The sequence below is a fragment of the Lagopus muta genome, chromosome 5, assembly GCF_023343835.1.
Source record: "Lagopus muta isolate bLagMut1 chromosome 5, bLagMut1 primary, whole genome shotgun sequence".
Lineage (NCBI taxonomy): Eukaryota > Metazoa > Chordata > Aves > Galliformes > Phasianidae > Lagopus > Lagopus muta.
In genome coordinates, this window is record NC_064437.1 from 63,021,212 (window position 1) to 63,035,984 (window position 14,773).

Below are 14,773 nucleotides of genomic sequence, written 5' to 3' on the forward strand. Positions count from 1 at the left end.
TAAACTCTGTTTTCTTAAATACTGGCCACATATTATACACAATCAAACAGTAAGTTTGTATTCAGCTAGATAGAGGTTCAATAAATCAGAAAACAACTGCTCCGTTTGAAGGAAGTTTTCTCTCCCTCTTTGGTAAAGTACAAGAGAATTCTGTTTAAATGAAGCATGCAATTTTAATCAATTGTACCCTAAAAAAAAAAAAAATAAGACAAACAGCTGCTGCTTGTTAATTACTGAGTGTCTTCACCAATGGACTCATCATTTATTCGCTGCTTTCAGCGCAGCCTTAAATTCTGTAAATAAAGGTGCTACTGCCATGCTATGTGACTGCTTGTACATTTGCAACAAAGCAGCTCAGATAATACATGGAGAATTTATTTCAGAAGACAATTATGTGACCTTCACCCTCACAGATTCGTTGTTGTCATCCAATGATCACGTTTGCTGTGAAAGGTCAGATTTTATGAAACCAAGAGAAAAGCGTATTTAATATCCCTAGCTGAAAGCTGAATTTCTTGATAATAATTATACCAGGCTGTGAAGATTTCCCACTCTGCTAAACTCTACTCTTCTCATGTAGAACCATGGGCCCATGTGGATTGGAAAGGACCTCCAGGTCACCCAGCCCAGCCTTCTGCTCAGAGCACATCCAGGTGGAGCAGATTGCTCAAGGTTGTTCACTTGATCTCTGAAGCTGTCTGAGGATGGAGATGCCACAAATCGCCCCCTCTGCCCACAAGAAGCCCAGGTTCTAACTGCTCTAGCTTTTGGCAAGCATGGTGAACCTCTACAGGGCTCACTGCAGCACGTCAAGGTACTTGTAATTAATTTATTTTCTTAGCCCTGACGTCTTTAATCACTAGTTTTGTATCCATCCCTTACTTTGGGTTTTGAAATGAATTGGCTCTTATGAATCCGCACTGATGGCTCTGGGAACTAGATGGCTCCCTGGGTGGCCTTTATAAGGAAATTTTTCAGAGATGTTTCAAGGAAAATATTAGACTTGAAAGCCATTTTTAAGCTCAGATAATTTAATATTAATAGGAAAATCACAATAGCAAACAGCAGTAGGAAGCAATCATTGCACGTTATTGTCCAGTTAGGCTATATCAGTAATTTGAGTCTGTAAAATGCAATTTGTTTGGTTCAACTTGTTCATCTACTAACTTGGTATGCTACTGCCTACCTTTCATATTAGAAATCAAGAAGGAAGAGGGATATAAGTGTTCTGTACCTGTAATTTGTCTGACCCTGTCTTCACCTTCAAATCTATTGTTTGTGTCCCATTCAATCAGCACATACCTTTTCCATCTTTAGCCTTTTCTCCTTTATTTTTTCTCTCCATAGCTCTTCATTTCATGGTATTTATTTCCTACAGGTTGTCTTTTACTTTCATTGACAGCTCCTCTTTTAGGCTGATATTGTCCTGCTGCCCCTTTCTGACCACTGGGTGCTGAGGGCTGCCCAGGAGCTCTCCCTTGGCCTCCGATGGAGATGTCTGAACATGAAATAGAAGAGTTCAAGAGGTTTGGTGCTTAAAGTTTAAAAAACAAACAAAAAACAAACGAACCACAGTTTATCCTTGTGACATATTCTTAGGGGAAGTATAGCACAGTCAAACAAAGCTTCAATTCAACTGGGCAAAACTTTGTTCCTTCCTTTTCCTTTTTGTCTGTCTCCCTTTTCTCTTGCTCCCCATCACAAGTAATTTTAGCACTAAGCATTACCTCCACTCTCTGTTGTTGCATTCTTATTTTTAGTTTGCCCTTGCCTCTAGGTTTCTCCTTCAGATTTCGGATTTGCAGCTGTTGTCTTTTTATTGTCTTTATTTGTCCTTTTCAAGCAAGGAGAGGCAGTTGTGGGCCTCTCCAGGTGACTCTGGGGCTGTACCAGTGTTGGGTATTTACCTGAAAGGTACCAGCTTTGGGTTGCCTAGCTGATAAACGCTGATAACTATAAAATGAAAAATCCAATGTAAAGTCTAGTTTAGTTCAATAAAGAGAAGTTACAATTAATTGTCAATTTCCAGGATGCAAGCACTTTATTTGATCATCTGTTGTCTTTTTAGAGCATTTTAAGAGCTGCTGAAGCTGTTTCAAAGTCACTGTAGAAGATCACACTTGAAGTATTTTCTCATGTTTGTAGTTCAAACTTGCCCTTAGCAAACATTTGAATGCTGTGTGATGTGAAGGACTGCTGACTGATCACTGTGATATAGGACCTGTTGTTTAGGTAAGCAAGCTGGAAACCACAAAATATTAGAATGTTGTGTTGTGGAATGTGAAGACTGACGTGCTACTGGAGGTAGGTTATTGCTGTGCTACTGAAACGAATTTGCCCAACAGTATTTTTTGGAAAAAAAAAATATTTGCTCTGTATTTTCTATAGGAGAACCAATAAATGGAGAACAGCTTCTTCAGCTGTTGGTGTGAATGATGAGTTGGCAACCTGCAACACTTTGCAGAAAGGACAGGAAATGCCCTGGTCTAATGTAGCAGGTAAGTGTTAAATAAAATAAATCGTGTTAATTTAGGTTACTTGCATTATAAGTAATATTACAACTTTAACATTTATATCTCTATATGTTATTTACATTGTAATTGCCACAATAATGTTATAATACTATAAATGGCATGTTATTGTGCTCTTTCAAATTTCATTTATCAGTGTATTCTGTGACTGTATATTTTCTCTTTAGCTGTTATCAGTTAATTTATCTGAAACATACTTTGTAACCGTTTTCTCTCGCCACTGACAGAAATTAACAGATGAGCATTTTAAATCTCTACACAATAGGTTTTCTCTGAAAGTATTTTTCTGTTAATTCCCTTTTTTTTTCTTTTGCTTTTTTTTTTTTGAATGCATGTGAAGGTACACGGCCTGATAAAGCGTTTTACTCCTCTGGTGGCTGTTTCTCAGGAAGGACACAATAAGTGCTTCTGCTTTTTGTTATCTTATCCAATGGGATTTAACTTCCACTGTTTTGCCCTTGTACTTAGATTAAAAATATAGATCAAGGTACAGTGGGAAAAATACGTACTCTATATACATCTAATATAGCTATTTGGTTATTAATGTCACATTCACAGCAATCTTTTTACTTTTAAAAAGAATTCTCTAAGTGACACAGCTTCTAAAAAGGTATCAGGGCACAATGACTGCACATCCATAATACCCTTTTCAACATCTGTTTTACTGAAAAAGTCACATATAAAGAGGGAATTTTTAAAATGAGTTTTATCATCAACTTGTGAAAACATTGAAGGAAAAGCAAACAGATGATGAGAAGAATGAAAGCGAAAAGGTTTATCGTATTTATAATACCTGTATGATGCATAGAGACTATACAGCACATAAATATTGCCATAAATGTATAGAATTACATCAACAGCTATTAAAATATACATTTATGTCACTTCAGGTCTTCTACTTTCCTCCAACCTGGCTGGAGCTGCCTGAACTGACAGTGAAGTTGGTTGGTGTTGGCTTGTAGGCTGTTGGGAGAGGATGGTGATTTCCAGGCAGACAAGAGGTAATGAGTAGAAGAGGAATGAAAACATACGTCAGAAAACTGTGTGCCTGTGCTTGGTGTCTCTATTGTGGAGGAAACTGAGGTTTTTGTAACAAAGTCCCCAGTTCCTGGGCTATTACCAAAGGCCATCACCATCCGTACATAAAATGTGGTCCTATGCTTTTAACTGCGGACTCAGCTTCTGGCGTTTGCAGTTGTCTCTTCCTCTATAAAGCCAAAGAGATACTGATTGCTGCATTGTTTGACACTTACTCAACCCTAATGGTTGGCAGTCACAGAACTGATGACTGTGGGGAGCCTGACAAACCTGACAGCCTCTGGCAAGCCTATATTTTAATCTTGCATTCCTTCTGATTATTTTTTTTCTATTTTGGATGTTTTTTTTTTCTTTGCATGGGGCTCTGCTCATCCATACCAGTCATTTGTCCTTTGTGCAGCTTGGTGCTCCTCAGTAACACGTGCTCATGTTCTTGTGCTGTCCTCATCTCTCGTTATCTGGTGGGACTGCTGCTCAGCTTCTGTAGGGCTTTCCACTGGAGAATGCATCTTTTGACTGACTTGCTGTTGATCTGTATTTTTGAGTAGGAAGGAACAGTGCTTTGAGATTTCTTTCATGCCCATCGTTCTTGGACTGCTTACAGTGTTCCAGGAACAGACAGGGCTCATCATAAATGCTTTCTTATACAAATTACCCTAAAGCTTACAAGCTCTGTAAGTGTGCTGTAGAACAGAACAGCTACTTTTGCTTCCTAAAGTACATTTTTTAGACTGTGTGTTTGATATCTGACTTGTTTACCCATCCAGCAAGGATGGATGAACTGAGAGCATGGCAAGCCTTCCACACCACTCCATCACTTCCATTCCCCTGTGCTGTCAGCAGGACCAGCTACCTGGGGAGGATGGGCAGCGCTCACACTTACAGCTTGATTTCCCTTATTTATTTTCTTTATTGCATATTTAGTGAATGAATTGGTTTGGTGCAGAATAATTGTATCAGTGGCAGGCTAAGCTGGTGTAATATTGTATTTTGAGTTGCATTGTGCTTTGGTATATCCAAGACAACAAGCCTTTTTGTGGGATTTTAACTGTAATGTAGCTGACACTTTGCATATTCATTTCCATGGCAGTTGGTCTGCTTCCTGGTGGGATAAATATACCCTCGCACTGGGAAAAGCACTGTGATAAATACAAATTATTTCTCATTTGAAAAGTAAACAGAAAACTACAACTATTGGTAACTGGTGCTTGGTTTTGAAGTGGTTGACACAGGAATTTTGTTTGTCCAAGCAGTGCATTGAAGACTCATTAGTTGAGAGAGTCCTATGGTTTTGTTAATTGTAACCTCTGAGAGATGACAGCAGATCATTAAGCACCAATCAGATTTGAGTCTAATATACAGAACCAGAAAAGATACATGTCTCAGGAAAAAAGAAAAAGGGTTTCTGCATCAACATAGTGAGGTTTTTGGAACATCTTTTCAGCTAGCAGGGGAAAAACTCTGATTACACTGAGGACTGTGCTAGAAAGGCATCAAGTTGTTGCCTGTAATAGCGAGAAGTGGGGTGTGATGACCTTAAAGTTTTCTTTAAGTCCAGAATTGTTTAATTTTTAATATACATGTGTGTATGTATATATGTGTGTATATGTATATATCAACTTATAGTATCATGTGCAAAGTGCAGTGAGATAAAGGGTGGTAGCAGCAAAGTTAACACAGTCATCTGATGCTTTCGTAATTGAGAAAGTAAGGAATACAATAATCTCAGATACTTCTTTAGCATTGTTATTGTATTAATATATTATGCAATCTTATACAATATTAATATTAGTATTATATCAATATATTAAAACTATTAATGCTGTATTATATATTAAAACCTTAATGTTAATACTATTAATGTATATTGCACTGTACGTAATGCATGCATTATAAAGTGCATATAATATTTTATATGAATATTATATGGTTCTCTTGCCTAGTATTTTTATTACTCCAATCAAAAAAAAAATTGCCTATTTCCACTTCCTGATATGGATTTGATTAAAGTTTTAAGAGTGAGAATGATTTCAGACTGAATTAAGAAGTGGAAGGTGCAAGGAGCACCGGTGTGACTGGTAGAGTTAATGGTGTTGTTGAGGGCCCTTGAAGCACACTGAAAGGATGATAATGAAAATGCAAGATAATCTGCTGCTTTATAGAATCACTGGGACTGGAAAAAAAACTCCATGATCATCCAGTCCAGCTGTTCACCTATCACCAGTATTTCCCACTAAAGCATTTCCCATAATATAACATCTAAATGTTTCTTGAGCACCTCCAGGGTTGCTGCTTCAAGGCCACAGTTGGCCACAGATAGGAATGGAAGGAGGAGTGGTGGAATCTGGGGCTGAGGAGAAGCTCTGTGCTGTGATGTGGCCGAGTGGTGGGACAGGCAGCTTGGGGGGCTGTGGCCCAACTCCATCCTTGGAGTTGATGCCCCTATGATTTGGTGATTGAGGCACTTTTAGCTATTCACTGAAGAAACAGCACAGAGTTTAAGACTTTACTCTTTGTGCTCAAAATAATGCTTGACTGGAGAGCTGTTGGAGACATTGAACAGCTGGTGAGAGCTGTTCCACATGCACACTCTTGACTGTATTGAGGCAAATCAAAGAACTATCACGGAATCCCATCTGCTGGTTTTATTTTAGTGCCACTAACCTCCAGCAATAGGCAGTACAGAGAAGGAGGAACAAGCCTCTGGAGAACAAAAGCATCTTAAATATGTTTGCTATTTAAGTATGTGAAGGGTGTTTTAAGAATGTACCCAAGTAGAAAGAAACCTATTTTCAGAGCCACAGTTCATCTCTTTTGAGATAGAGATCTAACTCCAGGTCCTTAAGGTTTCAATAGTTTCCAGCTGACATCTGGAGACATAAAGATAAGGGCCTTGCACCAGACCGGGAGATGAGAATTCAGTAGGAAGAAGGCTGGTATCTGGTGTAAATTTGGGTGTTGTAATGACATTACCTTTTGGAACCACTGGGTAGTTAAGGCAGTGGGAGAGTCAAGAGCTGAGCATGGATCTCTTGGCACTTGTTTTTGTGCTCTTATCACTCATCTTTCTGTCCTTTGGAGTGAGGTGACCCTCCGAGGGATTTCGGAAAGCTATGAGCAGTACATCAAGCTTTTGAAATATATTCACAGTGTTATTCCCTGTCTTTTCAATGTCAGGTATTTTCACATCCCTCATATGCTGCCATCAGGCTACCACTGGTACATTTTTACTCTTACTCATCAGAAGTTTACATGGTAGTGAATACATTTAAAATTTTCTGAGCAATGACAGCGATGTCCTGGGTTTGCAGCAGGTTGATTTCTTTTTTTATTCCCCCTGTGTTTTTGATGTTTCAGCCTAGCGGTACCTGAGTCCCTGAGATCACAAGGTTCTTCTTGGGAAGCTGGAGGTCTGCAGGTCCTGTAGCTCCCACTGGCTGCAGGTAGAAGACGCTGTCTTGTTGCTGAATGGGTAATTAATGGTGGCTGTAAGGTAGGTGTTATCTACACATTTTACATTGTCCTCAATGCAAAGAGTTTAGTCTCTTACATTTGCATTGGAATCATAGAATGGCCTGGGTTGAAAAGGACCTCAAAGGTCATCTAGTTTCAATCCCCTGCTACAGGCAGGGTCACCAACCTCCAGCCCTGAATGTCCTGCAGTAGTACATTTCTGAATCCTCTGGATGAAGTAGGTCTTGCTGCTTATTGGACTCTTACTTGCCTGAAAAGACAGTGGAAGTGATGTGGTTTCAGAAAACTAAAGGACAGTGAAAATGTCTGAAAAATGGTGATTTGTATGAAACCCTGCTAATATTATAAGAACAAACAGAATAACCTCTAAGACAGTGATGCCCTTCACTGCAGTGGTTCTGTAATTAGATCTCTCCTTTTTAGCTGTATTTCATTAATGGGAAAATAATAGTTCTTTAATAGGGAATGGGGGATAAGGGAATTTGTCATATTAGTAGCTGATAAAGGATTTGAGAGGGAGCCTAAAACTGGAGCGTTGATATTTTCTCTTACCTGTGGTCTTCTATGAAACGAGAGACAGGCAGAATTATCTTGTTTTGGTTTCGCATCAGAGACACAAACATGCATAAGTGAGCAAAATTGGACGTAGTTAGTAATGGCTCAATAAATATTAGCAAATGGGTGGCACAATTTAATCAGCACAGTTGCAGTTGATCAGGTGCTGAAAAGCTCTGATTGAGACTGCTGGGAGGCTAAATGAAAAGCTGAAGATTCAGAGATAAGGATTGATGGACATAATGTTATTATAATTGGGGATAGCAGAGAACGTAAAGCACTGAGAAATTAAATTGATGACCTGTAAAACAAGCTTAGATGAAGAAAAAACCAGATTGATAGAAGCCTCTGAAGGAGTGCAGGCAGAGCACCGGGCAAGAGAAGACAGCCTGTTGGATAAGCTTGTCCCTCTAGTGAACTAAAAGTCAGTATTTCATATCCAACATGGTGTTAATGCTCATCTTCAGATTTTTCAGGGAGGTGTTTCTTCAGCTCAAATCATGAGCACGATTCTGGTGCAGCAAAGCGTTCTGCTTTAGGTGAGAAGGATTTCCAAGGTATCAGGGCATTGAGTATTCCTTCAGAAAAGCGTTGTAGACTCCTATTAACTTGATTTATCTTTAGGGGGAAAACATATGTGTTCATCTTTTTGGCTTTTAGAATTCAAAAAGTCATTTGCAACTCTACCAGAAAAACAATTGGATATAAATTACCTGGGGTCATTCAAGACAAAATTTCACTTAGCTCTGTCTGTCTGTGACACTGATGGGGAGGTGAAATGAGTTCCTTCTACTGAATTCTACACAGGAAAAGGCACTGTTCATTTTAAAGTAAAAACATTGTTTCTTTTCTTTTAGCTTAGCCTAGTATTAAATAATATCTTAATTTACTTTAAAATATTGAACTGTTTTATGTAGAATATTTTCCTGTGCCACACGCTCATTCTAACTCATAATGCAACACATTAAATAGAGGAAATAATGTTTTTATGTCAAGGCAATCTTAATAGCAGGGCCATATTGATTGCATGGAAACGGAGAAATGGTGAATAGCTATTAAAGATGAAGAATAGTTGTGTTGTTATCAAATTGCATTAAATGTGCAGAGTGGGAAGGCAGCTTAGAAGGTCATAGGACATGAAGCTTTGGGAACAGGATGTCTAAATGTTGAGTTGACTCATCTGAAGCACCACCATGTATTTGATGATTTCCTTCATGCTATAGCAGAAAATAATGCTTAATGCTCTGTGTTGCCACATGTTCTTTATTGGCTCTCAGCTCTGCCTGTGTTTGCAGTTTGCAGGATAGTCAGTGTAGCCAATGGCTTTTTTCTGAATGAGGTGTTTGCAGTGGTTTAGTTGATGTTATGCTTAGCACATCCTATACTTCTTCAGTTCTGTTAAACAGAAGGAAAATGCTCTTGCAATATCTGCATATACAAATAGCAGTGACGTGCCAGTGTAAGGTACGTGTAAGCAAAGATCTGTTGGATATTCTTGTTTTTCCTTGGTACGTCAACTTGAAGCAGTGAGACCTTGCACAAAAAAAGTATGCCCTTTTCTCTTAGCATGTTGTATTCTTGTTGAGAAAACTCTTGCATTTTCTTAAGCATATGGTTAATTACATAGGCAAAACACCAAATATAATTAAGAATGTGTTTCTGGAGAGAGAATACTTAATAACAAGCAGGCAGCTCAGCTATTGAATTCTCAGATTGTGTTTGCTTGAAGGAACTTCAACTGGAAGATTCCACAAGAAATGGGTACCTCAGTTAAAATACACAACATTGGTGAAAGCCAGAGCGAAGATGGTGAGAAGCCACTAAGGTTGGCTGAAGGGTTTGTTGTAAATGAATGGCTCATAGAAGCAGCATGCTGGTATTCCTGCAGAGCCACACAGTCTGCCTTGGTGTATTGAGCATTAAAGTTATTGGTAGTTCTTACAACTGCACCTTTTCAAACTAAAGGATGCTTTGTGTTTTTCAGACAAATTCTTTTGCAAATAGAATGGTATTCTGACCTCAGGTGTATTTAATTACCTATTTATTTTTTCTTTTAAAGGGAGAGGAAAAAGAGAATTAATGATTAAGTGATAAGTGATTAATACTGTATACTCAAATGATCAGAAGAAATCAAAATTGAAACTAAGCAGAAAGCCACATTTCTGTTTGGAAAAGCTCTTAAAATATACTGTGGAATTGGAAAAAATCATGCTACTGTGATAATTGATAGCATTAAAAAAATATCTATGAATACTAAAACCGAGAGATTTGATGGGGAGGAAGAGGGTAAACATGCAATTTTCTTTTTGTTTGCTGTGTCTTTATTCATTTTTCTGTTGTGGTGTTTTGTACTTACTGTTCTATTGATTAGCATAATGGCAGCATTGTTGTGTGCTGCTTTAGGGACAGCACATTGTGTTCTCTGGAACAGGGACTGTCTGGATCAGGAATGCTGTGTCTCCTGCTGGGCATGGAGGAGGCTGAAAAATGCCTATAGATGAGGAGACATTGGCACGTTCTGTTCAGCTCTTGCCCACATAGAGAAATGAATCACCTCAGAAACCCGAGGACTTGGAGGATGTTGTCATTCTTGAAGGTAACAGGAAAAATGGAAGACCTTTACTGAGCACAGAGATAGATGGATTACAACAGGGCTTAAAGCCTGTGCTGTCAGTGCTAAAAACCAGATGCTATGGGTCCACACACTGAGCAGCCATCACAGAGCAGTAGATGTTGAATTGCACATGGGTTTATCTGTGGTGATTTGTTTGCTTGCACTGCCTGTGAGAATGTGAAACCGTTCAGCTGGTTTTCACAACAGAATTTTACATCTGCCCGTCTCATCAAGAAGACACTAATTTAGTATAAAAAGGTGCCAGCCAGCTCCTGCTCACATCCTATGGGAAAATCTACACCTAACAAAGGAGACATTTTGATAGCTTGGCTTTGCTTTCTTTCTTTTTGGCTTTTAGTATTTTGTGCTTGAATATGTGTAAAGATAATTGCATGTCTGCTACCTGCAAGGATTCCAGATTATACTGCTGCTTTATATACTTCCTTCTCACTTTTACTCTTAGAAAATCACCTGGCAGTGGGTCAGTAAATACCTGTTGTTGGTTCCAGGGCACGGTGGTTATTTTTACAGCATGTTTGGTTTTGTTTGTGTTTCAAACAGAAAACTGGGTTTTCCCGAAAATCAGAGCTCTCAAGTGTTGGCCACGTATAACACAAGACAGTAATTCCTTTAGAGATAATACGTACCTGTCATCAGCTTATTTTAGAGAAGCGTTAACAGTTAAAAGACAGGACAGATACTTTCTAGGTGGTGATCAGCCTTTAGTAGCTAATTTGCGGCATGTTTAAATGCCTCTACTTTTTTTGGATTGCTGTTTCTTGGAGAAAGATCAAGTATCAAAGAAAGCAGGAGGCATTTTGGGCACTGATGCTTGGTTGCCCCTGGGCAGTTCTGCTGCAGGAGCAGAAGATGTCCCTTCCCACCCAACCCATGGCCAATGGATGGCCTTTGTCATCTCCTTCCAGCAGCAGAGGTGCTGGGCATGGTGTCTTCTGCTTTCCATTGACTCAGGAATGCAGCACAGGTATGGGACACAAGAAATTAGAACATCCAGGCATTTTAACTTAAACACCACACTGCTGCTGGTACTGGTGCTACCTGGGGATGTTTTCTGTATCAGTCCTCTCCTGTCTTCCACATATGGAGAAAAAGTTTGTTGTTGTTTCTTTAGTGGGGAAGAGACTCTCCAACATCAAACTTGTTTGCAGCATCCCCAGAGAAACCTGTGAGCTGTACTGTGTGTTGGATTCACATGGGATGACTGTGATTATAGGATGCGTGTATGGACATTTCTAATTCTGCACCTTTAGGACTGCACAGGAGTTTAAAACTCAAGTTTCAGGTTGGCTTTAAAGCTTTCACTCATTTAAGGTTTTTTTTTTTGGTTTGTTTTTATTTTAAATCTTTGGTATGGTTCAGTAACAAGATCAACAAAAGCTGGTTTCCTCCCTACGCTGAAGTGTTGGAGGTATGTAATGTGTCAGTCTGTGTTTTAAAGTGGAAAACATTTCTGATATCAGACTGCTGGAATATCACTTTTCAACAGGCTTTTCTTAGAAATCAAATGATTTCCATTCAGATCAAATGTCCTTTTTTTTTTTAATCCAGTGTGGTACTTAAATAATGTCCCTCACAATACACACTGCAATGGGAAATAATATAAAAACAAAAGCATATTTATGCAAGTCATGCTAGGCTTCCTCTGGAAAAATACTGCTTGAATGCTCTTCTATAACATCTCAGTTGCAGCATAATGACATATACCTTTCTTTGTACAATCAGTTTCTTCTGCTGCATCAGGAAATAATATTGCTATTGCAAACACAAAACATATTCTAATTTCAGTAAAATCTTGTAACCACTTCCCTGCATATGCTTTATTTTTTTTCTTTACGCTATAATGCCATTGGCTTCACTTCCCAGATTTCTAATTATTACTCCAATGTACACATGCTAAGTGGTGCCATTAAACATTTGAATTCTTGGTGCAAATAGCTACGAGGTACTTTTCAGTCATTTAATTAAGTCCTTACCTTTGACTATTTACAATTTTACCTTTTCAGTGGTTATCAGAAAGTCTTTGATGCAGCATGATCACTTGCTATTCTGAAAATGGAGTGTTTGAACCAGGGAATTCAGGTCATACTCTGCTGCATGCAGCGATGTCCCTTCCCTCTTCCCATTTAATTAACACATTACTGTTGCTGGGAATGAGTTGAAGCATTTTAAATACAACATATCTCAACTACTTAAAAATCCTCATCTAAAAGTTCTCAATATTACCTGGAAATTTTGTTTTCAACCTCATTTCCAAGCCTAGGATCAGCTGATATCCTCCTGTTGTAGCAGTTCTCTGTATACAGATCACCTGCGGCAATGGTGTGGCTGCTTGTGTTCTCTTGTGCTTTATTTTGCTATCCATCAACAAATTAACTATGGTTTATTTTTGTTTATTTAGTTTAAGCACGAGTGCTGTGTTGCTAAAATGGGGAATAAGTGGGGAAAATTAAATACGATTACTGAAATGATATCCGTTTCTATTAATGCTTTTATTTTTGCTTTAAAAAACAAACAAACAAACACAAAACTACAGGCATTGAGGAAACTAGCCTATGTAAGGTAAGAGCTTCTTCCTCCTCTGTTCCAACTGGTATTTGAAAGTTGTTTCTATTACAGCATATGTGAAACACTGGTGTTCAGCAGTGCTACTGAGAAGGTACCAAAGAGATCAGACGTAGCGTTGGCACATACCAAAGAGATGAAGTTCTGTCTTCATGTCTTAAGCTAACTAAAGGTGATGTTCTAAAATACGTATTTTGATTTCAAAACTAAGAAACCCAGAGCAATGTTTTAAGAAGTTAAATACATAACAGTAGTAAATACGGAAAATACAGTTGACAAGCAGAGCAATGAGGCAAAAGAAAATAAGTATAATAGTTGATTTTTTTTTTTTTAAATGTTAATTCTTTGTCATGCTTGGCTTCCCCCCACCCCTTACATGTAGTGTGTCTTCAGTCTAAGCAGTACAGGTATGCAACATAGTGAGATGGTACTACCTTACATGGCATAGGTTGAGCTAATTAATCAAAAAGGCAATGACACTGGAAGGCCTGATATCTGCATCAGTATGTGCTAGCCACGTTGTCTGAGGAAAACGAGGTCAAAAATACAGTTTTGAGATATATACAGTACTTCTTCACGAAGAGAACTTGTCCAAAAGACAGACATCCTCTTTTAGCACAGATTTCTCGACAATTTCAAACAGTAATGTGAAAACTGAAATTACAGTACAACTGCTAACGCTGAGAGATACTTTGGTAAATACCACTGGGTGCAGATATCAGGCATTTCACCATGTTCCAGATGGTTTCCCCTGACTACATACGTAGTCAAGAGTTTGCTATGAACTACTGAGATTGAATTTTCTACACATTTGATTTATCCATGAGAATCAGCGCTCCTTATAGATCAAAACTAAACACCCTATATAGGACCAATAGAGCAGAGTTATTCAAGTTCACTGAAATATTACAAAAAAAGGCTTCCTTTTTAGGAAAACTCAGCCGTGGTAAAAATATCTACTACAGTGCACTGCACTGTAATAAATATTCAACATAAATTAATAATTTACAAGTACCTGAGCAAGTATACAGAGCACCATAGCACAGCACAGCACCAAAGGCAGTAGCTCAGAACTCTTAAAAAATAATGCTGTTTTAAACATTTAAAAAGTCTAAGTATTGTCATAAAAATGAACTCCGGCTGGAGTTGAAAGATAGTGCAAACTTCTGTCTTCACTTGTTAAAATAAAGGTGTCCAATTTCCTCCTCATTTCACATCAGCAGCAGCATTGCTGGACCTGGGTACCGGCGGCGGATGCTTGGGAGCAGGTCTGTTGGAAAGAGAACAGCAAATTGTTACTGCATCTTTTGTTATGTCTCAGTGCCAGCATCGGGCTCGAGTCGTGAAGAACAAGGGTAGCACTTTGTGGTGAGGGCTATCCAAGCTGACCTGGGGCAATACTGCGGGGCTGCCATGCTGAGACAGTCCCCCTGGGTACCACCACACACCCTACAGGCACATGTATCATGACACACCAGTGGCACAGCAGCCTCCTCCTCTGAGCTCAGGTGTGAATTGCTGCCTGGCTGGGGGATAAGCTCAGTGTTTCAGGTATTGTCCTTTCTTTCTTTAGTGCCCATCAATTTTGCACCCCTTCAAAAATGCTACTCCGCATCACAGAGTAGCAGTTGGTTTGAAACAATGGAAGCAGTCAGCTGGAGATGCTATTACTTTCAGATTACCCTACTAGAAGACACAGCCTGGAGCTTAATCAAAGCACCCTCTTCAAGTCCTTTTGCTAGAAGTATTAGAAAACTAACTTGACTCTATTTTCTGAGCAATGTTAAATGCCTCAGTAGAGGAATTCCTATGGCTTAAAATGCTACTCTTATCTTCCCTACAGGTCACAGAATCACACAGGAGTCACAGAATCGTAGGGGTGGAAGGGACCTCTGGAGATCATCTAGTCCAACCACAAGTACGCGTAGGAATATGAAGAATTTTGAGTAAGAAAGTAACAATTACTTTTATTTTTAAC

General features: G+C 38.9%; 1 protein-coding gene and 1 long non-coding RNA gene across 4 annotated transcripts in view; one reads left to right on the forward strand and one right to left on the reverse strand.

Moving 5' to 3' along the window:
• The first annotated feature begins 2,122 nt into the window (after nucleotides 1-2,122).
• Nucleotides 2,123-7,056, forward strand: LOC125693441 (uncharacterized). The gene is made up of 4 exons (XR_007377099.1): nucleotides 2,123-2,232; nucleotides 2,389-2,498; nucleotides 3,422-3,532; nucleotides 6,927-7,056. It is a non-coding gene; the product is annotated as an uncharacterized LOC125693441 (long non-coding RNA).
• Nucleotides 7,057-12,962: 5,906 nt separating this feature from the next.
• Nucleotides 12,963-14,773, reverse strand: part of ADAM12 (ADAM metallopeptidase domain 12) — a 169,272-nt gene continuing 167,461 nt past the window's right edge. For all 3 annotated transcript variants that reach the window (XM_048945733.1, XM_048945732.1, XM_048945734.1), the window contains exon 23: nucleotides 12,963-14,065. In XM_048945733.1, coding sequence (XP_048801690.1) covers nucleotides 14,012-14,065 — 54 coding nt within the window. In that variant the 3' untranslated portion in view covers nucleotides 12,963-14,011. The remainder of the gene's footprint in view (nucleotides 14,066-14,773) is intronic.